This window comes from Rhinolophus hipposideros (assembly GCF_964194185.1).
Source record: "Rhinolophus hipposideros genome assembly, chromosome: 10".
NCBI lineage: Eukaryota > Metazoa > Chordata > Mammalia > Chiroptera > Rhinolophidae > Rhinolophus > Rhinolophus hipposideros.
The window spans coordinates 39,065,111-39,089,023 of NC_138056.1; the positions used below are offsets into that span (position 1 = coordinate 39,065,111).

The 23,913-nt window shown below is 40.2% G+C and overlaps 1 protein-coding gene across 4 annotated transcripts in view; it reads right to left on the bottom strand.

Moving 5' to 3' along the window:
* Window positions 1-652: 652 nt before the first annotated feature.
* TEAD1 (TEA domain transcription factor 1) overlaps window positions 653-23,913 on the bottom strand; it is a 249,330-nt gene continuing 226,069 nt past the window's right edge. For all 4 annotated transcript variants that reach the window (XM_081063598.1, XM_081063596.1, XM_081063597.1 and 1 more), the window contains 3 exons: window positions 12,307-12,447; window positions 7,501-7,653; window positions 653-1,768 (listed from right to left, as the gene is read on the bottom strand). In XM_081063598.1, the coding sequence (XP_080919724.1) occupies window positions 1,655-1,768; window positions 7,501-7,653; window positions 12,307-12,447 (408 nt within the window). In that variant the 3' untranslated portion in view covers window positions 653-1,654. The remainder of the gene's footprint in view (window positions 1,769-7,500; window positions 7,654-12,306; window positions 12,448-23,913) is intronic.

Below are 23,913 nucleotides of genomic sequence, written 5' to 3' on the forward strand. Positions count from 1 at the left end.
ATGCCCATTGGGGGTATTTCCCAATGAAGCAGTTATGTAAAGAACCCAAGGTATGTGGCTATATCCAACCAACTGTGCCTGGGCCATGCTTTGGAATATTTGGGTTGGAAAGCTGAATCTCTCCTGGGAAGGGAACACCTCCCAAATGAGCCTGTTTGAAAAGGTCAGAGATAGATAGCTGGGCCTCTTAAACCTCAGTCAAACAAGTACTGTGACTAATTGAGAGATGACAAGAAAATGGATGACGTCCTTGGAAAATATATTGATCTACAGAAACAGATTGAGATATATATATATATATATATATATATACATATATATATATACATATATATATACATATATATATACACACATATCAGCACCTAGCAAACTGAGTGACACTAAATAGATGTTCAATAAATATGTGTTGAATAACTATATATGTATATGTGTATATATGTATACACAAACACATAGATACACATATAATCATAGCAGGTTAATATGCATATTGGATCACCAGAAATAAACAATTTATCCACAGGCTGGTGAGGATGCTTGTGAATTTCTGGGAAGCAGAGATGCTAAAACTGAAGAGCCTTTAACTTGTTTGGTTGATGAAATGTTCTCCCAGCCACAGGATTTTCTATACTTTGCAGCTCACAGTGCAGTACTCTTGCCAATTTTAATTTTTTTGTTATTAAATTTCAGTGGTTCAAATATTTATGCATCTTAATAAAAAATTTGGTTGTCCATATAAAATATAACTGCACACACAAGACTATAAACATTGTAAGTTTAGATTTTCAGTATTTATCTACTTATTGCAAAAAAAAAGCCATCTTTTCTTTTTCATTAAATAATCAATCATCACATTAGTACAATACAATTTTATATTTTTAAATATACTATATATGTTAAGGATAAGGGGTGAAGGTTTCTTCTTTTGTAATACCTGTTCAAGAGTTTAATGGATTAGGAGATTAGTTTTAACCTTGCAAACAAAGTACAAATTTGTCTCATTAGGATATTTCTACCAAGCATTTCTTAAGGCTACATTTTAACATTTGGTTTCAAAAAAGAAAGAAAAGTTTCATTTAAAAAATAATTTAGTGAATTACATTCTTTCATAACTTCCACCCTAATTAGTTACAAAGATAAGTCTAAAGATTCTTAGTTTTGTGTACTAATTTACACTTATATTTAAAGATTAATTTTACTTGTATCTTAAAACAAGAATTTTATGTTGGAAAAGCAAAAGAACTAAATACATTTGTATAAAGGCTGTAAATGTCCCATGGCAAATGCTCTGTCTGAATATTTTCTACCACAATTAGAAACAGGTCTCTGCGGACAGAGACTTGGGTTCTTAAGGTTCACCTTTCCCGAGAAATTGTGGGCTGCAGATCTGAAGAACACATAGAAACAACTCGATTTCTCTTTTTACAACTGTACCAGAACTTCACAGCTACAATGATAGTATGAATACATGAAAAAATGACTTCACTCAAACAGGATTTAGAAAAGTAGGGTGACCTCAGGGTCAGGGGACCACCCCTGCGTGGTGAGGTTTACAGTCAGTCATTCAATAATGGAGAGAGTGTGTGTGTGCGCACATATGTGTGTGTGTGTGTGTGTATATACAGGTATCTATATATATAAATAACCATGTTCAGTCCTTTACAAGCCTGTAAATATGATGTTGTGCTCCATGTTCACTATTTGAAACTTCAAATACACAGGCCATGCAGAGGAGAGTTTCTTGTGTATCCCTGTTTGTTACCACCTGTTAAAAAAAAAAAAAGTATATATACATATAAACACCACACGGATGAAAACATATTCCATCTATGCCATGATGACTATGATTTACTTGGAAAAGAACAGTCTAACGTCCAACAAGTGGATTATCAGAGACCTGTTCGGCTTCACTCTGCCCCCTCTAGCATGACTTCAGGATATGATGGGTCTGACTTGAATCCTGTCTAAGCTGAGTTACCATATGTAAGAAAGACCTTACAGACAGGGTCTCACCCATAATCTGAGCCCCAGAAGAATTAGTGTGGGGTGTTTGGCGGGCCGATTTCTTTACAACAATGACAATTTTCTAGAACTCTGTCCCACAGGACAGTCATTTATCCTCGGAATTGTCTCCCATCTTATTTCTAAACTTGTACTAAATTTGTTTCACAATAGCCAATGACAGACACCAGCTTCACGAGCGCGTTGCCCAGCACTATTAACCAGCAGTGCCTGGTACAGTAAAATATGTACGGAGTAAAGGAACAGTGGTAGAATCACGTCGAATAGATCATTCTTTACATTTTGAATTGGGGAGCCTGGTCCAGTTCATGGAGAGCCTCATTCCACCCATGTATCAGGTTGCTTTGCCCATTAATTTCCCCCACCCTTAAGGCATCCAAGTTCATGGTCTCACAGAGCTTGTGAATTTTCCCACCATGGCAGTCTGTACTGTAAATACTTCATAGATTTGTATGATATTATTTTTAATGTCCATCTCATCCAGTGGACTTTAAGTTCCTGAAGAACAGGGACCACACTTCCTAGTAACTAGTTATCAGTTTACTGTTTGGCACACAACAGTTACTTAATAATTTGTTGAATGGAAATGCACATCCTAGCCAGCATACATTGACTGCTTAGTACGTATCTACTCAGTATGAAATGCTATCTACACATTGTCTCAGATAATATTACAACAATCCTGTGCACAGGAGCTAGTTCACTCCCTTTCTGACCGAGAAGGAGGCTGGGGGGTTAATTTGTTTAAGGTTATACAACTGTCAACTAAGAAACCCAGCTCTTCTGACTCTGAAGACCTTTTTCTTAACCATTGTGCCATGCTGCTCTAGACAAATGCATTGATACAGTGATGAATTAGTTATGTTTTTTTGCCCCTGGGCAATAAAAACTTTTCTCAATACTGGTCCCCACGTGCTCTTCTAGTCTTCTTGCCACTTCCCTCCCAGATCAAATACTCTAACCTGCAGGTCTTTCATCCTTGAAACCTCTCTTTCTCATCCCCATATCCAAACAAATGCCATGTCCTGCTGCTTTTACCTCCTGAATCGTTCTTGAATCCATCCTCTTTCCACTGCCAAGGTACCACAAACCTCATCTGGACTTCGCTACTGGGAGCCACCCTACTCAGCACTAGTCCCACTGGCACACAGCAGCCACTAAAACTTTGTAAGAAATATAAATCTAAGCAGATGCCTGACCACTGCACTGTACACCTGAAGCTGAAGCTGAATAATATTGTATGTCAACTATAATTTAATATATACATAGTTACGGGATATTGAGTACAGCATAGGGAATAGAGTCAATGCAATTGTAATAGACATTTACGATGTCAGAGGGGCAATAGATTGGGGGAGGGTGGCTAACCACTTTGTGAGGGGTGAAATGGCTAACTATTACATTGTTTTGTACACCTGAAACTAATAATAAAAAAGTGTATATAGATAGATAGATAGATAGATAGATAGATAGATAGATATAGATAGATAGATCTGAGAACAACACACTTGTGCTTGAAAAGCCTGATGGTCTATTTTAAACTCTAAAACTTGAGGATGAGGAGAACACCTGTTCTCATCCCACCAGGCCAAGGAGACCCTACCCAGTCTGGCAGTTCCTCCCCAGCCAGCTCACTGCTCCTTGCTCTCCCCGCTTTCTCCATAGCAGCCACATGACCCTGTTTGCAGTCCTCCTACTTGCCGCCTGCCTCCTATCTGCAGTAGGCTTCTCTTCTTCCTATTCTTCTGGCAGGTATCTCTCAAGGCTTCTTCCTCAGGGGAGCGTTCCCTGACTTCATGAACTAAGTCAAAACCTTCCAATACATGCTCTCTTGGCACCATACACCTATCGTGGCAGCCATCGGCCACAGCTTAGTTTCCATTCAGTTTGTGATTACTCGAGGAATGCCTGTCTCCCTCACCAGACTCCAGGGTGGCTGCCCTGCCTTTCTAGTCCACAGCATCCCAGCACCTGACACTTAAGTATACGCCCATGGAATGGCTCCTTTCTTGATAAATCTGAAAAATGTCTGTTTTTCCATCAAGGCAACTTAAACTTCGTCTTTTAACATTCCTGAGAACTCCCTACGTCACTCCAAGTACAGGTACCTGCTCAGGTAATTAAACTTCCCTGTACTTCACGATGCCTGTCTTACAAGTATATTACGGCCACTATTGCCTTGTATTGCAATCATTTATTTACATGCCTTTTTTCCCATACCAGGCCAAGATTTACTATGAAAACAGTCTTTCTGTCTTATTTGTATTGTATTCCAGCAGCTAGTACATACAATCTCTCCATAGTTTAGCTGACTGAATTAAAACATTCTTTTTTAACATTTTTTAAAATCTTTTTTGAATTAAAACATTCTTAATAAACCTTGGAGGTGGAGAGTACAGATTTGAGCAGTTTGCTTGTAAATAGATGAGGACACAGATCCACAGATTTGCAATGACTTCTCCAAAGTCATAAAGTAGAGCTGGGTCTTAAACCCAAGTCTTCTGATTCCATGCTCATGAAATACTCTGCAAAGTGTCTTTTCCATCAATTTAAATCTTAATTTATGCCTGTTACTGATTCTGTGACCTTGGGTAGGCCGGACGTTACTTATCCATAAAATGGGCATAAAAAGGACCTCATAGTTCTGCAGTGAGGATTTCACAATAGAACATTTACAAAAGGTTCAGCACGTGCCTGGAACCTCTATGATCTATCCTACCTGCTCGCCAACTTTCTATGAAAGAATACATCCTGTTTAGGCTTCGTGATTGAGATTCTAAAGGAGGAAAGAAAAAAAAATGTTTCTAGCCGCCTGTATGTCTGAACACAACCTCAAAAGACGACAGGAATACCCGGCCTGAGGTTCGGTTGCTGTCTTCCACAGTCTCTGTTTGGATGCTGTCACTAAGGCCCCGCATCTACAAGTTCACCCCAATTCCTGAATCACCCCAATGAGATCAGCAAGTCTAGCCCACCAGCCAGTAAGGTCTGGATGTGGTCTTTTTCACACAGGCTTTGTATCCAATGGATGTAATAAAACACCCACAACTATGTCCGGCAGCTGCCAACCCGGCCATGTTCCTACATGCCACCCCGAGGAAGAGCTGAAAAGTGCTCTTTCTCTTGTTATCCGTGAGACGATGTTATTCTCCTCATCCAGGAGTGCTGGTTTGATTTCAGCTTTTCTAAAGCTAAAATATACTATTTCTAGCAAATGCTTATTGAGCGCTAATTCTTTACATGAAAGACACTTATTTAGTTGCTTAATGATACACTGTGAAATCCATTCAACATGGTGTGTTCTCTGGACATCTACGATGCTTAAAGTCACATCTCCTAAAAGGAGCATTACTGACAGTTGGATGGACTTTACATTTTCCCCAGGCCTTATTTTCCTCAGATATACTCTGTGAGGTAGGGTTTTAGGGACTGAGGACATATTCCTTAAAATGCGCAAACAGGGGTGGCTGGTTAGCTCAGTTGGTTAGAGCGCGGTGCTCTGAACAACAAGGTTGCCGGTTTGATCCCCACATGGGCCACTGTGAGCTGCACCCTCCACAGCTCGATTGAAACACTTAACTAAACAAAAGTTAGAAACAAAATGCTGAAACAGACTGAGAACTAGTTTTTAAGAACTAGCTAAGGCTCCTTTCAAGAGAGGTCGGCTGGCCATCCACTCAGTTTTGGTAAATTCCCGAGGCTATTTCATACCTGCACCAGGGTGCCACACTCACCTTCTGCTCACCTGAGCGACACGATGATCTGTACTTAAATACAACAGAAAGTACCTTATGACAAGGACCTGCCAGCACCCCAAACCTTGAACTGCTCCATTTTCGCCAAAGATCATTAGAGAACAGGATACGAACGAATCATAGTTACTAAAGAACACGTCTTCCAAACTTTCCCTCAGATTGCTAGTTTCTAAATTTTAGAGGGACTTGGACACGCTTGAGCATCCACTGAAATTCTCTCCCTGCAATAAATGAAACCCGGCTCATTTACCAATCCCCTAGAGCAAGGGTCTCCACCCCGTGTGCAGAAGAACCCCTTGAGGATTCTCATTTTATTAATCTACGGCGGGGTCCAGGCCTCAGAACTTTCAAAAGCTTCCTGGATCGATCCTAATACGCAGAGGCTTTTAATCTTTGAAGTTTTAAATCTTCACTTTTTATTTTTTTTTTACATTGGTGTGAGGGAACTGGCTCCTATCTCTTGAAAATTATTATTACATATTCAGGAATTTCATGAGCTGGACAACCACTGGTAGCTTGAAATTGCCCATGGAGGGGGTATTTACACCACAGAAATGAGCAAAAGCTATAAATCAGGGTGTTGTTTTTTTTTGCGGGGGTGGGGGCGGTTTAAGGTAGAGTCTTTTCTTTTTTCTACCAGCACATGACTGATTGAGGACCATGGTCTGTAACAACGCAGGACTTCGGAAGCCTACTTGACCCCAATATTGTTTTGCTGACCCTTTTAGCAAAATTGTTTCCACCAAGTTTTGTTTGGGCATTTGTCCTTCTGTTTAATCAAAGAATATTATTATTATTTTTTAAATGAGCCTTACGAAACCTATTACTATATATCTTATAGGTATAATCTGAGGACAGCACTATTCTTCATAACCTCCCAAGTGCCCAAGCGAAGCCTCCATGAGAAACTTATTTTAAAGTGAAATACGAAGCACCCCTCTCCCGTACCACGCACCCAGAATTACCCAGGGGAGCCAGCAAGTGGAGCATGTTTGTTTTTTCCTCTCCCTGCCCATTAAGTTTTGACCGTACTTTACAGTCTCTGGAGAATATTTCTAACCCTTCCTGGTCATGTCATTCTATTCTAATTTATATTTCTTCTGGTACTGAGTGTTTATATTTTAATGTGTGTTACTTCTTAATGTGTGTTACTTCTAAGACCGCAAATCCTTCACAAAATGAGTCAAGGTATGTTTGAAGTACAAAACCTACTGACTCAGTGTTTGCCTCATTTATGATTTGCACAACATGTTGTTGCTAAGATTCAAACTTGGCCGACACAGGAATTACCCAGGGAACTTTAAAAAGTATACATGCCTGGGTCCTATCCTCAGAGACCCCGATTCAATAAATATAGGTTGCAATCTTGGCATCAGGATTTTTAGATATCAAGGTCTTTCTCCAGGTCTTTCTCATTCGTAACCAGAATTGAGACCCTCGGACCATGACTTTTTATTACCCCCCTGAATTCCGGTGGTGCCAAGTTTAGAAACCCCAGCCAGATGAGACCCCGTCTCCTCTACACACTTGAGCCGAACCAAGCTCAGGCTTGCCCCTTGAATGTGTGAATTCAACAGCTGATTGACTGCCTAAGGCCCAACTCAGCAGCCTGGTCAGACCCCTGGCCCAGGCCCCTGTGCCTCCCAGGTCTACCTTCCTGCCTTTCCCCACCAGCCTCATGGCCGAATCTGTCAAAACAGGGAAGAGACAAAACAGTTACCAATAAAATTGTGAAGTTTTCCAAAACACTATTCATCATATATTTCTCTGGTAAGTGTTTGAGCTTGTGGATGAAGTTGATCATGTATTCACACATCGGGGAGCGGTTTATTCGGTATACAAATCGGCCATTCTCAAACCTTGCATACTCCGTCTGTGAGGGAGGGAAAAAGGATTTGAGCAATTTGAGACTTTTAACTTCAAAATACATGAAAAAGATACAAGTGCCTATAAAAGCATTTTATTTTTTCAATATGAAATGTCTGCTATATACTGTACTATTTATGCAATTTATTTAATTAAAAAAATCCTATCTCTGAATTTAATTCATACTCAGAAACCATTATTTTTCTGGAAATTAAAAAAAAAATTGGAAAAATGATCGCTCTAAAGAAGAGTTGTATAGATCCTTTTCAGCAAAGGTCAGAAAAAAATATAACCACCTACTTAGTGCTTCTCCACCTGGAGATCTGTGAGAACAGGCATGCCTAGTTAGAATTCTTCAAAGAGCCCAAAGAAAATCTTTTTTTACTGTGACAAGGTCTCCCAGGCCAACAACCAATGCAGCTAATTTCTTGGCTTTAGGAAAAACTACTTCAGACTCACCATGAGCTCCTGACTGTTAGTTATTTATGCCTTTAATTTAAAAAGAAAGTAAGAAAACACTGGTATATATGCAGTTTGAAGATCCCACTGATGCACTCAGAAATAAGAAACACACTCCTGGATAACCTTGGATCAGAAAGGAATTAAAAAGGAAATTATAAACTATCTAAAGAGTAATGAAAAGGAAAATATATCAAAACTTATGGGACTCAATGAAGCTATACTTGGAGGAAACTTAATGAAGCAGCTTCATGTCTTCATTATTAAAGATAAAAAATTACAGAACTAAATACACATCTTTAAAAAAAATTGTAAACCCCACAAAATAAACAAAAACCACAAAGAAATCAAAAGAAACCAGGAATAGGAAATTGATAAAGATAAAATCACAAATCGAAGTAAAATAGAAATTAAAAATGTAGACAGAATAAATGTAAAAAGAGTTTTTAAAAAAAGACAAACCCTTCACAAGCTTAAGAAGGAGAAAAAAGAAAAGCGACAAAACCATAATTACAGTAGAGATTAGAAGATTTACAAGAGGTTAAGTTCACACAACTCTAAGGGGGGAAAAAAAAAGCAAAGAAAACCTAGACAATAGGACGCTTTCCCAGCAAAATACTAATTGCTGATACTGAACCAAAAAGCAGAAAACTTCAATTGGTCAGTTATGGTGGAAATACCTAGAAAGTTGTTTAGAGACCTACAGACCAAATGGTTTCATGCTAAGTTTTATGTGACCTTTACAGAACAGTTATTTTCAATGTTATTCAAACTATGCCAGACCATAGAAAAGACAGGTGTCCCAATTTTTTTTATGAAACTGCTGTACATTCAATAGTGAAATCTGATAAAGAGATTATAAAAAAGAAAAGTACAGACTAATAATCACTTATGAGATGCAAAAATTGTATGTAAAATAGCAAACAGCATGCATCAATGGAACCAAATTAGGACTTTCTTCAGAAATGCTGTGGTGGTACACACACAGGACATGCATTAACTTGTGAGGTCAACAAATGGGAGAAAAATCATATAGCAAGAGTTGCTGAAAAGGCATTTGATAAAATATTACAGCTACTAAAAATAAAAACCCTGAGTAAAATAAGTATAGAAAGAAATCACTTAAATATAAAATAAAGATCACTTATAAACCAGTAATTAATATAATCCTAAATGGCAAAACCCCAAGACAATTTCCACTAACTTCAGGAAGGATATGAGGACACTATTACTTATAAATCAGTATTTCTTTTTACAACTATGTTGGAGGTTTTGGCAAATGAAAAGGTGAGAAAATAATAATTTTTAAAAACTGGAATAAACGTTGGCAAAAGAGATAAAATAAAACTAATGATAAGATTATATACATAGAAAGCCCAAGAGCCTAGGGGAAAACACACTACAGATAAAGAAGGGACTATGGCCAGATGGCTAGAAAGAACATAGATATACAAAAACCAAGAGCTTTTCCCTAGTTTATTAACCAAAATCTAGAAATGGGAAATTATACTAACAAATTATATATTTAGAAATATACTTAACCAGGAAGGGAAAGACCTATATATGAAAACTAAAATCTTATTAAAACAGATAAAATGTGATAGAAATGCAAATAGGTTCTTGATTGGAAAGATTTCATATCAATAATATATTGATTTATCCCAAAATAATATCTAAATCTAATGCAATCACATTTAAAGTGGTCAAATAAGGTTTTTGTTTTGCTTTACATTTTTAAAATAATCTCATTATTAGAAAGAATAAATGCTGGTTACTAGCTTAGAAACTATTTGAAAAAGATCAGTGAGATTGCCTTCCTCAGCAGATATCAGAACATATCATACAGCCATTGTAATTAAATCAACATGGCACTGGGATGTGTAGGGATAAACAGAGGGTAGAGAGATGAGAAAAACACCAGGAACAGCTCCCAATATATGTGGTAACTTCCAGGGGACAGATCCATTCCGTCAGAAAAGGATGAATCATTTAATAAATGGCGGATATAAACACCTGTCTATTTGGGAGAAAATAGCAGACTTCCTGTGGGGACAAAGCCCCAAAAAGCAGTTTCCAGACTCTCGACCTCACATAGAAAGGTGCTGGCTCAGGTAGTAAATGGCCATCAACTGTGATCGGATGGCCAGCAGCTGTGGCTAGTTGGCCGTCAGCTGTAACCAGTGAGCCATTGGCCACTAATATAACTGCTGTGGCTACGCTAGCAGAGGATGGGGGCTAGCAAGAGTGGATTGCAGAGAGGCGGATGCCGCTGGTGAGAATATAGTGGTATGACTCCTCTACTTATGGCTCCGTGGGTGTTCCTTTTTGGCCTCACCATGTCCTGCGTTCTTGTGTGGGGAGCGGGACTAGAATACCTGCGTGACATTTCCTTTTCGTATCAAATGCAAATACATTCTAAATGGATTAAAGGCTTACTTATAAAACTCTACCTGCCACATTCACACTCCTTTTTCCTTGAAAATTCCTGGGATTTCATCAGTCAAAAGCAACCTTTCACTGCTCCCTGAACTAATGTAGAGCTTTGGGTGTGTTGTCTGAGGACACAATGAAGGATAATTTGAAGTCTGGGAAACTGAGCAACTTGTCAGGTTCCTATTTTCTCACATGTACCTATCCAGGCAGGCAGTCTACCTACAGATAAGCCTTGACAACAACTGACCACCTGGTTATTGGGTAGCAGTGCTTAGCACTAAGCTTCCGCGTTCCCAGCCATGTTCCAGGTAACATTGCTTCCTCCTCCTCAGAAGCGATGAAAGGCACCTGGTTCTAGGTCTCCCGGCCCTGTCTCATCACACAGCCACCTTCTCACCTGCCCTTTCTTGGGCCTCCCAGACATTGCACTGAGCCAGTCCCCCAGCACCCTCCTCCATTTTTGTCTCTGCTCCTCTTTTGTGTCTCCCTTCCACTCACCCTAGGGCTGAATGCAGCTCCCCAAATTGAACCCTTATTTCTATGTCCTTGCTCTTCCCTCTCTGCAGCTAGTTCTCTATTGCCGTAGCTTTAATTATCCTTAATGGTTAAGATTCCCAACTAATATCTTGAGTCTTAACCTGTATCCCAAATTCTTGCATCTATCATCCCCTACTTCCTCTTGAATTCCTTATTTCCTTATCTGTCCTTCCAAGCATAAAATGTGTTTTCCTCCTCTTGAATCTGAAATATCCAGTTTCTAAGTTCCATTCCAAATATCTTACTGGATTCCCATTGTCACCATTTTAGTGAAGCCTATGACCCTAAGCTGAAAATGACCATCTAGTCAAATCACCTGTCTCCTCTTCTGCCAGCGTAACCCTCTTGACACCATTCTTAGGATGCCCGTGCTATACTCAGGAAACTGAGGGCCTGCAGCACCCCAAATCCTCATTGTTCAGTCCAAGGTCTTAAGAAACACACCTTCCCCCCTCTTTCTCCCCAGTGCATGCTCTCTCTCCCACGCCTCCGCACAGCCTTTGTCAGTCAGGTTGGGCTCCTGGACCTGTGAGATCCAGGACAGCTGGGAATAACAGCATCTCACTAAACATGGCTCCATTGGGTGAGGGTAGAAGACACTGGAAAACATAACTTTCAATGGACTGTCAACTGCAAACATCGTTCACACAGAGCAACCGACTGAGAAAACGAATATGTGAGTTTTGAAAGGGAGGAAGGCATGAAATCACAAAGCCATAAATAGGGATTTGATCCCAGTACGTACTGGAATAGACTTAAAATAATTATAATAAAGGGGGTGGAAATGGCAAAGCAATAATACCAATCTCAAGGTATCTGGGTTTTAGAAGGCCAGAGCCTATCAGCTGAATACCACCGTGGCTGTTCTCCACAGGGCCTGGGAGTGCCCTTGGGCCTGGGGGTGGGTGGGAAGGCATCATCTGATGGACGGCAACTTCCACACCAGGACACCCGTGAGAACTCATGTAGGACTGAACACTGCTGGCTGGCCGGCAGGGCAGGGCCGACTTCAGAGTCAGGGAGGGCTGCCAGGGGACTTCCTCCCTGCCTTCTTTCAGTTGCTTTCACATCATTCTACCTTTTTAGAAGTAATAGGGGAAATAAGTGGATAAAGGGGGGATGGGAAGGAGGAGACACCAAAACAAAGTAAACTCTTTGCCTCAACAAAGCTTTGAAGGACAGCAATAAACTGGCCTTGAATGAAGGTTCTGGTGTACCGAGGCCAACTTACCTCTACTTTTTCTACTACTTGCTTCCCAAAGGAGCAAACTTTGGTGGAACAGGTGACTGTCATATTTTCAGAACTCTCATACTGACTGGTTACACCGTAAAAAGCCCCGGCATCATCTTGAATATTGCAGTTTAAATCGGCCTGTTGGAAAGGAAATGCTCGTGAGGGTTATGCTCTCAAGTCATGGCAACAAGCAGTGACCGGCAGGGTCAGACCTCTATTCTGGCTGAGTAGAGGGCAGCGGTGGTTGGGGAGATGGTGAGGTGATGCTCATCTAGAAAGAAATCCCATAGCTTGTTGGTCATTTTTTTGAAGAGATTGCGATCTTCTTAGACAGTCTTCCCTTGAAATGACATGGCATGTGAACCTATTTTGTTTCATTTTCTTGCATTCAGTATCAGAATAATGCTGTACCTTTGTAATAAAAGATCCATGAGGTCTTTGGAAATGTGCAGAAAGCAGTATAGTTGACCCTTGAACACCACGGGAATTTAGGGGCTCCAACCACCGGCACAGTCAAAAATCCATGTATAACTTTTGATTCCCTAAAAAGGTAACTACTAACAGCCTACTGTTGACCAGAAGCCTTACTGGTAACATAGTCAATTAACACATATTTTGTAAGTTATATGTATTAGATACCATATTCTTACAATAAAGTAAGCTAGAGAAAAGAAAATGTTATTAAAATCATAAGGAAAACACATTTACAGTATTAAAAAAACATTGCTGTATATAAGTGACAGTATTAAAAAAACACACCTGTATAAGTTCAAACCTGTGTTGTTAAAGGCTTGACTGTATATGAATTGAATTCATATTCACTAATCTTTAGAGATATTTAAAAGCACAGGAGAATCTGTAACTGACTGGCCATTTGTTATATACAAAAACAGAAACTTCATTATAAATTATAGCATCTGGAGGGGAAACGGTTCCTATTAAAGACGGGCTTATAAAGATGGTAAACAACACAAAACACCACTCATTTAACACATTTTTATGAGTACCTACTATGTGAGGGGTCATAACAGACAGGTAAGACTGGATTACCACCTAATAAAGGAGATATATACATAAAATAGCTATAATTTAGATAGAAAAATAAATACCATGTCAAAGGTACTCTGAGTTGAGACCACAGGAGACATTAGTTTCAACCAGGAGTGTTATTTAAGGGATGGTTAAGATTTACACATGCAAAGAATGGCTGAAGGAACAGTGTGGGCAGAGGAAGACCACAGAGCTTCACTCTCGCTACAGTGCAAAGGCTAAGGAGAGTGGGAGAAATGAGTTTGGAAATGCAACTAGGGCCCAGGTCATCGAGGGCTTTGGCTGTATCCTGGAGGAAATGGGGACCCCTTGAAAGTTTGGATACAAAGACGTGATGTGATCAGAACTGTGCTTCAGAGAGAAATATCTCAGCGTGGTATAAGGTCCACGGGACAGGGAGGCTGGGAGGCTGCAGTATCTACATTGCTGACTGATGGTTCCTTTCCCTCGAATATGTCCTGACCCTACTGCACACCAGGCACTGGGTGTGGAGCTGGGGGTCAAAGAAAGAGCACGAGCTGGGCCAGTCCCTGCTGTCAGGGGGCTTACGATTTAGTAGGGGGGACATCACAACAGAGATAAGCTCTCCTGAGAGAGGCACAGAGAGGCATGAGAACAAACAACGGTGGGGAGGGGGCTCTGGGGGTCAAGGAGGCTTACGAGGATGACGCAGCTCAGAGCCAAGGAAGAATCACTAGTTTAGGCAGGCGGTGCATGGGGGGGGTGGTCAAAGGGTCCTCGGCCGGAAACAGTACTAAAAAAAAGGCTGGAACAGAGAGAGCAAGGGAGAGAGGGTGGCAGGAGGCGCTGGGGAGGAGGGAGGGTTTGGGTCTTATATCCTAAAACCAGAGGGAAGTAGGAGTGGTAAGCATACGGATGGTGAGACAGTGATGGCTTTGGTCAGACGTGCATTCCAAACAGGCAGCCCCGACCCAAGGCTGGAGGACGCTCTGGAAGAGTGAGAGCCCGCGAAGCGATATATAAAGAGGCCACTAGAGCAGTCGAAATGAGAGAGGTTATTTGGACTACTGTGGTGGCTATTAAGACAGAAACAGTTAGGTCTGATATACAAATGAGACTATTTTGAGGTCTGGCACATTTTCACTCATTTTAATACCTTGACAGGCACTAACCACCATGAAGACCTGAGTCGGCCCACCATATGTGCCGTGTATAATGCGCTCCCGGGTATAACGTGCACCCACGTTTTTGGCCCAAACTTTCAGGGGAAAACAAACCTTTCATTTCAATTTTTTAATTCAAATTTTTATTTGTTTACTTTTAGGTACTTGTTTTTTGTATTATAAAGGAATTTTAGCATTTTTTTTTAACATTATGGTACAAGAAATTTTATGCAACAAATAATTACAAAACACAAGAACAGATCATGGTACAAGAAATTTTATGTACCGGTAACAAATTTACGATGTTTACACATCAAGAGGGCCAACAATCTTCGTCTTGCAAGTTCATCGTAAGTTCAACAAAACCGATTATTGTTTTCCAGGGTGTTATTTTGCATGCGAATATCGTTATTGATTTGTAGAGTTACACTTTGAACTCATAAGCATAAATAAAAGAGTTAAAAACATTTATATAGATATGGAATTAGTACTACCCACGTATAATGAGCATCTTTATTTTTCTCTCACATATCGGGGCAAAAGGGTGTGCATTATACATGGCAAAATACAGTAGTAAGCATCTGCATTTTAATTTCTTGAGTTGAGTATCAGGAAAATGTTCATTTCCTTAGGCAAAACTTCATATCTTCCGACTTCATTATAAAAAGAGCTATATATTTTATATTCCTTCCCCCTTTCACCTTATGTGCCAAGAAACTCAAAGCTAAATTCAGTGCTCAACTGCAGTAATTAACTTAAACCAGGTACTTCTAATAGCTGCTAAAAACCAGTGTGCAGCTCCTTTGACTGGATTCCAATCTGCTTGTACTTGTACAGTTTTATATTATCCATAAATTTAGTAACACTCCCTCACATTTTGCTTTGTGGAATTATATATATGGGGCATAAATCATAAATAAATAAAAATACCCAGGTGTGCATTTTTCTCAAGTCAAATATTTGACATTTGGCTCCAGGAAAGAGTGGCTTAGCAGGAAACAAAGGATGTCTTTCCCTAACTGAGATCTGTATCAGAGCTACCCAAGGCTGAAGAGGCCCAGGGGTCTACCTGAGCTCCAGCCTTCAGGGAAGAAAGGTACCAACACATCCTAGGCACACAAAAGCTCTGACACTGGAATTACCACCTCGCTGCCCATAGGGCACTGAAAGTGGGCCTTCAAAAACTGTCACTGCCTTGTTCTGCCACCAGCTGAGAACACGGGGCTCTGAGAAGTGACTCAGGTGTTCTGCGGCATTGGGACTGCAGTGATGTTCTTCCTGAGGTTTATGCTCTTACTACAGTCAGCCCTCTGCATCCGCAGGTTTCGCATTCGCACTTCAACCAACCTCGAATCAAAAATATTCGAAAAAAGTTATGTTGTTGCTGGCGTGGACTATGGTAGTTAGGCCTAGGACGGTTGTGTCGGCACTGAACTTGTACAGACTTGTTTCTTGTCATTATTCCTTCAACAATACAGTATAACAACTATTTACATTGTGTTTATATTGTATTAGGTATTATAAGTAATCTAGAGATGATTTAAAGTATATGGGAAGATGTGCTTAGGTCATATGCAAAAACTAGGCCATTTTATAGAAGGGACTGAAACATCATGGATTTTGGTGTCTGTGGACATTTCTTCTAAAACCCACTCCCTAGTTTGTGCCAACAAGTTTTAGCATTTTTAAAAATGTAAATACAGGGCGGCCGGATGGTTTATTTGGTTAGAGCGCAAGTTCTGAACAACAGGGTTGCTGGTTCGATTCCCACATGGGCCAGTGAGCTGCGCCCTCCACAACTAGACTGAATACAATGAGCGGCCGCTGAGCTGCCAGAGGGGTGGCTGGATGGGTCAGTTGGTTAGAGCGCAAGCTCTTAACAACAAGGTTGCTGGTTCAATTCCCCCATGGGATGGTGGGCAACTAAAGATTGAAAATGGCAACTGGACTTGGAGCTGAGCTGCGCCCTCTATAACTAGATTGAAGGACAACGACTTGGAGCTGATGGGCCCTGGAGAAACACACTGTTCCCCAATATTCCCCAATAAAATTTTAAAAAAAACAACACAAACCAAAACGTAAAATGTATAGAATGGTTCCATTTATATTATAAATAAATAAATAAATAAATATGTAAAAACATACATGTGGTAAGTAAAGAAATAAAACTGGAAAAAGAGTGTGTATTTTATTTCTATCCCTGAACTTGCCAGCCTCCTCAGAGGGTGACTAGTGTTATCTGATTCTCACATGTCTTTTTAGAGTATTTAGCATTTAGATATTTAAGCAGATATATTTCCATCTACTTTTACTTGTACTTGTCCAGTTTTATATTATCCATAAACTTAGTAACACTTTTTTGCACAAACAGTAGTACTCTTCTAAACCTTGCTTTAAAAAAATATATTTTTAGAACTCATATAGTACTGATATAGAATATCAGTATTACAAAAAGCAGCTACTTAAAAACCGAACAGCCACAGTTCACAGTGGCTGCATACTATTCCATTGCCCAGATGCACCATAATTTAGTATGTGCTTGACTGATGAATACCGTTGTTTCCCTGAAAATAAGACCTAGCCAGACAATCAGCTCTAATGCGTCTTTTGGAGCAAAAATTAATATAAGACCCAGTATTATATTATATTTATTGTATTATATTATATTATATTATATTATATTATATTATATTATATATTATATTATACTTAGTCTTACATTATAGTAAAATAAGACTGGCTCTTATATTAATTTTTGCTTCAAAAGACACATTAGAGCTGATTGTCCAGCTAGGTCTTATTTTCGGGGAAACATGGTATTTAAGGTGCATCCCAATAACAGCACAATGTGTATGTGTAGCAGAAAAAGTGCATCAGAAATTATTGTTGCTGTCCTTTCTTTCAACCTTAAAATATTCCCAGCTTTGAAAAAGAATATTAATGGGCTATAAATACATTGTTATCTATCATTGTAATTTAAACAAACGTCACCGTTCTGATATAATCAAGTTGTTTTGAAAGACTGGTGAGCAATCAAAAGCAGTTTGGTGTTTTTGGCGTCAGGAGTGGAGTGTGGGAAGGAGCACAGGGAAATAAGCAATGTGTGGAGGAGTCAACTGGAGAGTAAATGGAGTAGGTTATTTGTTTTTTTAAACCGTCAACCTCCACTTACTGCAGTGATTTAACCAGGAGGGAGGTTCCTTAAGAATTTTACCTCAGTTTCCTCTGCACAATGTTTTGTTTTCTTTCATTGCTTTTAATGCTCCATTTTTCACTTTATGCACTCCTGTGGCATTATTTTTGACAAGCAAAAGATGTGCAATGCAAACAACCTGGACACTAGAGATCTAATGCAAACACAGACATAAATATACCAAACAATCTGTCAATAGACACAACTGAAAACTGTGAACCAAGTTCAGAATGGTATTTACCATTATTTGATGTTTACAAAATTGCTGAAAATTTTCACACCTTTCATGTTTCCATCTCTATGAGTTTCCATGCTTAAGTGATGTTGGTGAAAGGAGCTGTCCCATAGCAGCGGCATACCTAGTAGATTTTTGATACCTCGAGTGGATCATTTTTAAGAACAGTCCTTCCTTTACTGTATAAAAGTATTTTCAGTAAGAATCAGCCTTCTGTTTCAACTGTGTTTAAACAGGAAAAGTTTGAACACAGAAACTCCCAAAGTAGTAACAGAGAATGACAGAACTGAAATACCTCAAGCTCTGTGTTTTCATCTTCATAGCTACTGTGCTATCATTGCTCATGTGTGACTCTACTATTTTACCCTTAGAAGACGCAGCACCACGGAGACTGCAGCTCAAATGATTCCAAACTGTTAAGAACTTATTCTAGAAATGAATACAAGGCCGAATCCACACGTGTTATTAAAGGAGTAGTAATACAATGAATAAGTAATATATGTGTGCTAATTTGAAGCATATTATATATATGCACACATAAATGAAATAAAAAGTCAACACTAATTCCACCAATTGTTTAGGACTTAGGCCAACAAAGGAGATGTGTTTTTTTTTAATCGATGGCACTGTTTAGAACTGTGGACACATGGGGATAATAAAAATGAAAACAATTTTCAGACGGTTTTGCCATCTAAAATTCTCTATAAACAATGAACTTCCTGATCGTCGGGAACTGAGGCAGACCACGCCCACCATCTCACCTTAGGTTCACCCACTGTCCCTTAGATTTCCCAAAATAATGTTAATTTGTTTTAATTGGGAATGGATGACCTGTACTTATAATGACAGGAATGATTAAAAAAATGAAACTATTAAAGAACGCACATCATGAAATCCTGGCCTTAGAAACTATCTCAACAAATTATGAGTTTTAAATTTATCCTGGTTATCTTTTTTCACATGAAATTAAAGTATACTATACATTGAGAGAAATGCACCAATCACAAGTTTACAGCTTAATTTTCATAAAGTGAACACACCCATGTAACCATCCCCAGATGAAGAAACAACAGAAGCCCTCCCACCCATGCTCCTTCCAGTAAAATCACCCCCATACCTCACACGGGTAACCTGGATCCTTGTATAACATTATGCATGAATTCTGTCTGGTTTTCTGAACTTTAAACAAGTGTAATCACACAGTGTTGACTTCTTTGTGTTGGTTTCATTCACTCAGCATCACACCGTGAGACTCCCCCCATGCTATTGTACTTCATTCATCTTTGTTACTGTAGACTACTCCATTGAACGAAAAATACCAAGATCCATTGATTCCACTATTGATGGACATTTGCAGTGTCTTCAAATTGGACCTATTATGAAGAGTGCTACTTGGAACTTTCTTAAATATGCTTTTGATGAACACACACATACATTTCTGTTCGGTGTTCCTAGGAGTGGAATTGCTGGGTCATTAGGTCTATGTGCCTTTTAGCTTTCATGTAGATAAGAGGGACAGATGGTTTCAGAGTTACTCTTTCCTTTTTCGTTTTTTTTTAACAGTTTGAGAAAACTGATTATTGAATTATTAGTGTAAATTTAATAAGTTAGATTTTAAAAGACCTCTCAACCAACAGTAAATGACCAATTTGCTATTACAACTACTTTGCAATTATTCTTGAACATGGAAAATAATCATGTAAAGCCGTCCAACCATATCACAGCTGCTCTTCGGGAATTTTCTAGGAGGAGGAGGTAAAAGACAATTATCTGTCAGCTGATGACATTATGATGATCCCAGAAAGAAATGCAGTCACTGAATTCCCATGAAGCAAAGGTAATCTCAAAGAAGGAATGCCAGCATTAAGTCAACAACAAAGGAGACAAACTCTGTAATGAGTCTGGGAGTCACGCCGTGTTCATTACACACCCTACTGACAACTCAGAGCAAACCTCCATCACAGAGTTCCAGAAGCAAGAAAATGAGAACACAATGTGCTGGTATCAGAGATGCAAACTATTTCTCCTAATCGGTTTTTCTCCCACCACAGGATATTTTCTACAAGCAGATGTATATTAAAAAAATCTAAGAAATGGCTAAACCCAGCAAACTTATCTTCCCAACAATTTCCAAATTCATACCATATTCTAGCCTTTGGGGACAAGTCAGCCTAAAATATGTAGTTGGTCACGGGCCAGGTTTGGAAGTGTTTAAACACACACACATACACATACTTGCAAGTATGGCTGGGTGGGTAGGGCAATTCCAGGTAAACAGGCCCTTCTAAGGAATCTTTGCCCATTTTGTCCTAGAACAGACTACTATGTATGAACTGGGTTCAAAGGCCAACCCAAACAAAAATCCTTTTTAAAGTAGCCGGACCCGTCTGTCTTCTGGCTAAATACCTTCAGATACTTAAAGAGAAAACTTACTATGTGCTGGACAGATCTAATTGTTAGGTAGCATTAGTTTTCTATTGCTGCTTTAACAAACTACCACGAAATGAGTGGCTTACCACACCACAAATTTATGATCTTATACTTCGGTAGGTCAGACACCTGACATTGGTCTCACAAGGCTAAGATCAAGTTATTGGCAGAACTGTGTTCTTTTCTTGAGGCTGTCTTTCCTTGCCTCTCCCAGTTTCTAGAGGCCACCTGCATTCCTTGTCTCCTAGCCCCTTCCCCCATTTTCAAAGCCAGCAACCCCAAGCTGAGTCCTTCTCACACTGCCAGCTGTCATCTCTCTAGTTCTCGTCTTCTGCCTTCCTCTTCCACTTTTAAGGACTGTTGTAGTTACACTGGGCTCACTCCGATCAAGATTATCTTCCCTACCTGCTGACTAGCAACCTTAATTCTCTTTGTCCATGTAGTGCAACGTATTCCCAAATACCATGGATAAGGGCTTGGATACCATTAAGGTGCTACTGGCTCCCTGTAACTTCAACCTACAACTCTGCCTTCTGGAATCATGCAGATCTAAGAACATCTGTAAGACGATTCTGCAATTTGCTTTCATTTCTCCCTTAGTCTCACCTTTCCTCTCCCCCTTCTCACCTACAACACTGTTCAGGTGCTATCTGCTCCCGAGGATTCAAGTTTCACGTTTATTTTTATTAAACTCCATCCTCATTTCAGACTTCCCTTTCATCCAGTCCAGATACTGACTCTTCATCTGCCGTTATCTCATCTCAGACATCTGATTACAGCATGGACAGCAGTCACTTCTTTGAGTCTCACTGTCCTCATCTGTAATCACAGAGAAGAACCGCTTCCAACAGTCACCATGGTCATAGGAGGAAATAATGCATATGAAACTCACCTGTACCTTGGAATGTGCTACACAGATGACAACGGTTAATCATACTGATAACCACTCCTAGTAGCTTATTGATTTAAAATACAGACCAGGACAGAGAGAAAGACAGAGCCTCAATCACATCCACAGAGGTGTGACCCAATGTAAATGGTGGTTCGTAATCAATAAACAAAATAAAAACTGTCCCCACAGAGCCAGTCCGAGCGCCAATGGACACTGATCAGGCATGCAGCACACATACAACAATGGCTTTTTCCAAACAGAAAAATCAGTCATTTTTTTGATTTGTGAATTTATGACAAATCTTAAGTTTGGGGTATAACTGCTCAAACAGGTACCAAATTACCATCTTTCTCACAGAGATATGATTGAGATATTATAGAATTCTTTCTGGAAACTCACTAGTAAATATGTGTTGAATGAATTAAAAACTTTAGGGTGTATTTGTGGTCCTGGGAAACAATAGAAAGCCGAAGGAGAAGCAGGTTACAGGGCCAGACAAGCTGCCTGCGTCAGACAGCAAGGAAACAAGAAAACGAAACATCAAGTTTTCCCACATTTTTCCCTCAATCATCCTTGTCTTACACTCATTACTCCTGTAGCTAAAACATTCATGTCACCAGACAAGATGTCAGATTGGTTTCTCCTCTACCACCTCTTATCCAGTTAGCCCATTTATTCATTGATGTGTTCCACTGTTTGAGTTCATGCTTTTGAAATTTAAAAAAAATTAAAAATGTAATTTTTAATTACATCTTCAAAGAATGATCCTTCCCATTTCATGGGTGAGGAAAAACAAGACCTAGCCCAATTATATGGGATCCAGAGCTCTGAGGGGAGGGCTGGGCCAGATCTTCTCTGCAAAACCTCAGGCGGCTGGAAACCTGGCTACAGGGGGCTAAAGTACCGGAAGAGCGTGTGAAGGTTGCTGAGAATGGAATTGTAGAACACACGCAGAAGCGGTATTTGACTGATGACAACTACTTTGTCACTGGCTTTGGAAGGAAAACGCCTCCTGGGAGGAATAAGGAGGAAGCAGATAACCCCAAAGGCAGGGTAGAGGGCAGGGGCACCCCGCCTGGGAAGGAGTCGTCTGTGGACACTCCTTTGCCGCCCGCCTCTCCCTTTCACCCTGAGGACTTGGAAAGGCTGGGTGGGAATTACTTAGTTGCAGAAAGAAAACATGAAGAGGATAGTCCCTGACAAGAGAGAGTAATAGGCACTGATGGATGCAGGCAGAAGCTGGCATTTTCAAACCACCACTTTGAACCTCTCTTCTTCATCCTCTCTGAGCAATGATCAAAGGACCAAGATTTCAAAATTGTGAAGCAATTTTTTCCAATGGCAGCATCTGGCTCCTTGGCAGGCGGCACTGGGAGCTGGTTCTGCCACGGGCGGCGATCCCAGCCTGCCACATGGTGAGACTCGGCTGGGCAGGGCACCGAGTGGGCCTGGCAGGTGCTCTGCAGGCACCCAAGGACAAGTGCTTTGCACCGAGCGGTGAGCAGTGAGCGTTAGGCAGAGGTGCCCTGCGAGGCAGTGTTGGCAGGGGGGTCTCTCTGGCAGGGGGCGTCTTGCCAGGAAGCTGGCTACTCCCAAACCCTCCTGCAGGACACATTTGCAAACATCTGCTCCTGGCCAAGACCTCTGAAGCCAGCCCGTATAAGCCAACAGAGGCTTGGGGTGGGGGAGGCTGGATGACCGTGGGACAATTTCCCAGAAAGGCAACCTGCATTTGGGACAATGCAGCTGCCCATAGGGAAGCAAGCCTTTGAGTACGTTCACTTTGGCCACTGGACCCCGGCCCAGCACAAAGGGACAGCAGCTGTAGGTCTCCTGCCACAGCTGTTTTTAATAAGAAGAACAGGAATAAACTCAGCCCCCACTCTTCAAGTTACTTCCCGCTAATTATGGAATATATTTACATCTACAAAATAGGAGATTTTTAAAAACCCGACCAAGTACCCTTTTATTGTGCAGATTGACACCCCTATTTGAATTTCATAAACATTTAGTACTTCAAAGAATATTAAAAGCTTACTCTAATTACGATATGCACTGCTTGAAAGGCTGTCTGTTTGCATTGCAAATTCCTACAAATACCAGCCTTCATTAAGAAAAAATTCAATTAATATCACCCATACAACCTCAGGTAACTGCCACTGGTGGCTTTACACGGTAGCAGGGATGAAAGAGCCCCGGTCTCAGCCCCAAGTACAAAGCAGCTGTACAGGCTGGTTCTGTCCAATGGAGGCAGTTAGAGTACTGGACACCCAGCTGAGCTGGCTCTTCACTCACACAGTGATCAGGTGTGCGAACCTCGGTCCAGGACCACCCGTTCTAAACCAGGAAACAAGACTTTTTTCCTGGCCTGCAGTTTTTGTGCAAGAGTCTTGCACAGATCAACAAAATCAACCAACTAACAAGTGCAGAGTTGCCAAATAAAATACAAGCGACCCAGTTAAATTTGATTTTTAGATAAATAACATTGTTTGTTTTAGTACCCGTAGATCCTAAAGATTGCATGGGGTATATGTACCCTAAAAAAGTATATGTTGTTTACCTGAAATTCAAATTTAACTGGCCACTTGTATTTTTATTTGCTAAATCTGGCAATTCTACCAACAATTCACCTTTATTGAAAAGAATAACAAAAATTGGAACTTTAAAAAGACGTCTTATG